This window comes from Mizuhopecten yessoensis, unplaced genomic scaffold (genome assembly GCF_002113885.1).
Source record: "Mizuhopecten yessoensis strain PY_sf001 unplaced genomic scaffold, ASM211388v2 scaffold716045, whole genome shotgun sequence".
NCBI lineage: Eukaryota > Metazoa > Mollusca > Bivalvia > Pectinida > Pectinidae > Mizuhopecten > Mizuhopecten yessoensis.
The window spans coordinates 40006-45757 of NW_018479920.1; the positions used below are offsets into that span (position 1 = coordinate 40006).

Sequence of the window (5752 nt, forward strand, 5' to 3'; positions counted from 1 at the left end):
ATGTCTAGCAATTTTATGTATGGTTATGGGGTAGGGATCTCAACTGTTTCCAAGCTGTGACTCAGAAACTAGGTCCCTAGGGGTTCAGTCAGACCCCAGGGTCTATTCTAATATAATGACTGCATTCGTCCCTTTATGCCCAGCATTTGTATATATAGTTATGGGATGGGGGTCTAAACCGTTGCAAAGTTATGACCCAGGGGTTAAGTTTGCAAGAGTGGGGCAGACCCTGGTGTCAATTCTAATATCATGATTGCACTCATCTATGTATGCCCAACAATTGTATATATAGTTTTGGGGTGGGGATCTTAACCATTTTGAAGGTATGACCCAGGGGTTAAATCACCAAGGATGGGGCAGTCCCCAAAGCCATCCTGGAAGCATATGTGAATTCATCTCTTTATACTCAGCAATTGTGTATATGGTTATAGGGTGGGGATCTCAACTGCTTCCAAGCTGTGACTCAGAAACTAGGTCCATAGGGGTTAGGTCAGACCACAGGGTCTATTCTGATACAATGACTGCATTCGTCTCTTTATGCCCAGCATTTGTATATATATTTTTGGGGTGGGGATCTCAACCGTTTTAAAGTTATGGCCTAGGGACTATGTCTCTCAAGGGTGGGGCCAGACCCTAGGGCCATCATGGAAGCAAATATGCATTCTTCTCTTTATACTCAGCAATTGTATATATGGTTATATGGTGGGATCTCAACCCCACCAAATATTATCGATATCCATGGCATAGTTCTACAGAAGAAGTCGTTTATAGCAATATAGCCCTCCGTCCTCAGTCCCCTTGGGGGTCAGCCACACCATTTGTACAATTTTGAATCCCTGCCTCCCATGAATGCTTTTGTTTAAACATGATTGATATCCAGTGCATAGTTCTACAGAAGAAATCGTTTGTAGCAATATAGCCAAATTGTCCCCTTTTGGCCTCGCCGCTCAGCCCCCTGGGGAGTCAACCCCACCATTTGTACAATTTTGAATCTCCACCACCTAGGGAGGCTGCCAGTCAAATTTAGTTAAATTCCAATCAGTGGTTAAGAAGAAAAAGTCGTTTAATGAAATTGTTGACGGACGGACGACGGACGGACGGACGACACGGTATGGCATAAGCTCACCTTTGTCCTTAGGACCAGTTGAGCTAAATATAAACAGGTATATATATATACATCAGTACCATTTTTTGATGTGACAATACACATTTTATATATCTACATCAGAACCATCGTATACTATTACAATAAACAGGGATATATCTACATCAGTACTATTGCTGTTGTTATAATAGACAGGTACATATCTACATCAGTGCCATGTTCTGACGTCACAACAAACAGATATACCTATACATCAGTACCATCTTCTGATGTCACAATTGACGGGTATATATCTACATCAGTACCATATTCTTATGTCACAATAGACAGGTATATATCTACAGTGCAGTAAATACCATAATGCAACAAAACTACCTGAAGATTTGAAATGAAATGAAAAAGTGCATGTACGCTCATGACATCAATGACAAACATCGAAGACTATAGAAGCGCAGAAGGCAAAGTATATATATCCAGAAAATATCTCCTTGCACTGGCTATTCAGTTTTAAGATTATGCATTTTACCCTCTAATCGCTTATTAAGGAGCATGTCAGACAAGTGTTTCGTATCAAGCTATTGCATTACAATTGCGATTACTCGTGATGTTTACTGGTAATTAAATGTCAAACAGAACTTCTCTCCTTGCCATGTATACGCTAGCTGAACGACTTACTCCTTTTTGCTAAGTGTGACCATGCATATAGTATTCAACAGTTGGGTGAATCTGATGTAAAACAAAAGGCCATGAGTTTCAAAGCTTCCTGACATATGTATGGTATCTGCCACTTAACAATTAGTGTATCTATACACGAAGATAATTCTATCATATTGTTCAGTTTAACTTAATATCAATATATCGGTGACTAAAGGTCATAGGTTAAATCGGTCATCATTGTCAATGTATGACATACATGGTTTTGATTATCCCAAAACACAATATGAAAGTTATCAAATGTCACAAATCAATCAAAATGATCATATAATTGATTCCACATCAACATACATGGACACATGTTTTACTACTATAAAGGATATACTCATTTGGTTTTGGATATTTGACTGCCAATAATGATGAGGTTAGACAGAAAGTGTTATGATTACTATGTGCATTGATATATACTTTTTTTTGAGGAGGAATCGGACAAACATTGGTGCAAGCGCGGAGACAATGAGCTGGGTATGCATATCATTATTCAAATACTGTTTCATGTTGCACTACATGTTACCTATGTGTTGATTACTTGCAATACATTGTAGCACACACATTATGAACATGTACTCTAGAAACGTAATAATCCGGTAATATGAAGATGAACATATTGAACTTTAATACAGGTACAATTCATGCAATACGAATTTAAATTAAAAAAAACAACATAACTTACCTGACGATGACAGGAATACAAGCAGTAGAAATAACATGTTGGGCTAATTATCCGTCATGTAATTACATTATATAATTACAATTACATTATATAAGCCGTACTCCGTGAGATTCCGATGTTGTATTTCACAAACACAAATATTTTTTTATTTAACGCTGTAGAAAGATATCATGTCAAATACGGGGTCCGAACTTCCTTGTCCGTAAGACTCGATCACACATAATACGTAAAAATTTGGTCGTGTGTATACATGTGTGTACAGCTACCAAGTATATCCGTGTATCATATATGTTATCAAATGGGGGGAGACACACTATGGGCCCTACATGACCTATATATATATAAAGTTGTTTATAGAGTTCATAAATCCAAAACAAAATCTGATAACAGTCTAGTTGACATCACTCGAAAATGAGTTCAATTCAATTCCAAAAAGTGCGCTATGTAGCTGTACACAGGTACGGACGAAGATAGACCGAAGTCCGTGGTAAGCCCCATAACACTTATATGAAATATTGCCAGTTCGGTTTGTTAACTTATTTTTTCTTGTCGAAAACATTAGATATTTCCTTCTGACTTGGCAACGAGTCGAATAATATATCGCGTTACGGTACATACATGTTTATATGCAATGAAAAACGCACTGCAGATTATCCAATATAAAGAATGAAAAATAATACTCATCCTGTACACAAAAGAAAATTAAAGAAAATAACCTAATAGATGAAATTTAGAAGCTTGAAAATCATAATGATATAAATTTGGAAGAGTTAGGATAGGAAAAAGAAGGAATTATAAAATAATAGAACAGTTAGAGTGAAGGGAAGTATAAATCGATCAAAAGCTTTATGGATAGATGAAGGAGAAAAAACCAACAAATTATTGTTTTCAGTAAAGTAAACAGAAAGTAAACATAAACAAATATTCCAAAGCTGCAGATGGAAAATAGGGAAGTAATAACACAAAAGGTGATAGTTAGAAAAATAAAAAATAAATATATGAAAAATTATATTTCACTGTTGATAACGAATTTATAGAATGAATTTGATGTGCTAAAATTGAATATAGTAAAAGCTGTAAGTTTAGAAGGATTACTAACACTAAAAGAGGCATCTCAAACCCTTAGAAACATGAAAAATAATAGCCCGAGTTCAGATGGATTTATTTAAAAAAAAATTAAACTGTTTTTGGAAGAAGCTTTGAAATATTGTTGACAAAATTGCATCTGGATGTATAGCTAGTAGACTTTAATTATTTTTAGAAAAATTGATGAACTCAAATCAGACAGGATTCATATCAGGACGTTATTTAGGGTGAAATACTAGGCTCATCTATGACATCATGCAATATGCTGAAGACATAATATCCCTGGAGCGTTATTGCTAATTGATTTTGAAAAATGCATTTGATTCTGTCTCTTGGAAATTTATAAATAAAGTCCTTACGACTTCAGATTTGAGAAATTGGGTAAACATATTGCATTTTAATCCTTGTTCTGCAATAATCAGGGAGTATCTTATAATCGTTCTTTAATATAAAACGTAGCTGTCGCCAAAGCGATCAAATAGCACCTTACATTTTTATAATTTGTACAGAGATATTGATAATTCCGATAAGAAATAACAGAAATATTACTGGCATCAATATTGAGGACTGTCAGATTATAAATTCTCAATATGCAGATGACACTTTTTTTTTAATACGAGATGTAGAAAGAAATAAAGGTATTGGTAAACCAACACAATTAGAAGGTAAGGAAATTCAACGTCCTGTGGAAAGTGGTCGGTCAATGCACCGGTGTAGGGATCCGAGGTGGATACCGAAGTAATCAAGTACAAATAGGTAAGTGTAGGAGCGTCAACATCAAGTTTTCCGTAAAGGTAGATCTAGATGTTTCAGATGACTAGGCCACCCGTCATCATAACAATTTTACAGTATCATTTACAGAGTTACGGTGCAAGTTACGGTTCGCCATGTGACGTCATAATAACTGTTAAGTAATAATGTGATATACAATTGAAATTGCCGGGAAATGACATGTTAGATATCAGATCAAAATCAATTGTTCTTAAACATAATGCTTGAATGGAAATGCTAATAAACACACACAATCCTATGTTGGTATTACTGGTTATTAATTTAGCCAGTGTTCAATAGTCCATAAATCCTGCAAACGGAAATGTGTAAGTCCCATAGGTTTTGTATCTACACATATGGTATCGTTCAATGTGTCCACTTTGTCTCCGTTTTCTAGATAGTTGTGGTTGATTGGTGGTAAATCTGTGTCTGCGTCTGAATCGCTGAGGTACATATCTTCTGATTAATCCATTGGTGCAAAAACGGTGCGTGTTTGTTTGTAGTCCATTACATCCTGAACAATTCGGAAAAGTGTCTAGTTTAAGTTGGTCCATAGTGCAACCTCTGGTGGTGGTCTCCAGTTTTTTTTTGGTTTAGAAGCCTCTATTTGAGGGTTGTATATTTCCGATGAAATTCTGATATCCGGAACTGCCTCTTGGTGAGTTTTCTTGACGTATTTTTTTGCTACATCTGAACGGCAATATGCCTTTTTTGAGATGTCACAGTGGTGTCTGTTTGGGTTGGAAGAGTGTTTAAAATGCATGTGTCAATATATAAGAACGAAAGTCGTTTACACCGGAAGTTTACCATCGCAGCTGATTACTGACAGCTGCTGAGGATGGAGCCGGACAGTGAAAGAATGTGTGCTTTCCATTGCTATTGCTCACTTATCTACATGCTAAATAGAGAAAAAAAACGATACACAGAGTTTCACATCATCGCTTGAACGGAATATGTCATTACGTACGATGGAAGAATTGTGGCCATTACCAATCACACTGACGGCGACGCCTCGCTAGGTCTTGACGTTGAAAATTTCATTCGAAGCATTGCAGCTATACCGTGTTGACTGTAGACATGGATTTTGTTTAGAAACAAGTAATAAATGGCAGTGTAAACAGCTTCAAGTGATACGAAAGAGAGTCTGAACACGTCAATGTCCCCAGGGACCCATACCGAACATTCAGACACGAGCAGACGAGTTTCTACAATGAGGTAAATATATAGTGTCATATCCAAAACAGTGCACATGCGTTTGTGTAATTGTCAGATTGATTACTTTTTTATCACACTCTCAGCAAACCCATAACTTAACTTGTTTTTGTTTGCACGTAGGACATCAGCGCATTTATCTGTGTACCAGTAACAGTAAGGGGGGGGGGGGGGGTTTTTTTCCTTTTTTT

General features: G+C 36.5%; 1 protein-coding gene across 2 annotated transcripts in view; it reads right to left on the bottom strand.

The window, feature by feature from the left end:
* Positions 1 to 2786, bottom strand: part of LOC110441587 (hemicentin-1-like) — a 36438-nt gene extending 33652 nt beyond the window's left edge. For both annotated transcript variants that reach the window (XM_021484779.1, XM_021484778.1), the window contains exon 1: positions 2493 to 2786. In XM_021484779.1, coding sequence (XP_021340454.1) covers positions 2493 to 2529 — 37 coding nt within the window. In that variant the 5' untranslated portion in view covers positions 2530 to 2786. The remainder of the gene's footprint in view (positions 1 to 2492) is intronic.
* Between the last annotated feature and the right edge of the window lie 2966 nt (positions 2787 to 5752).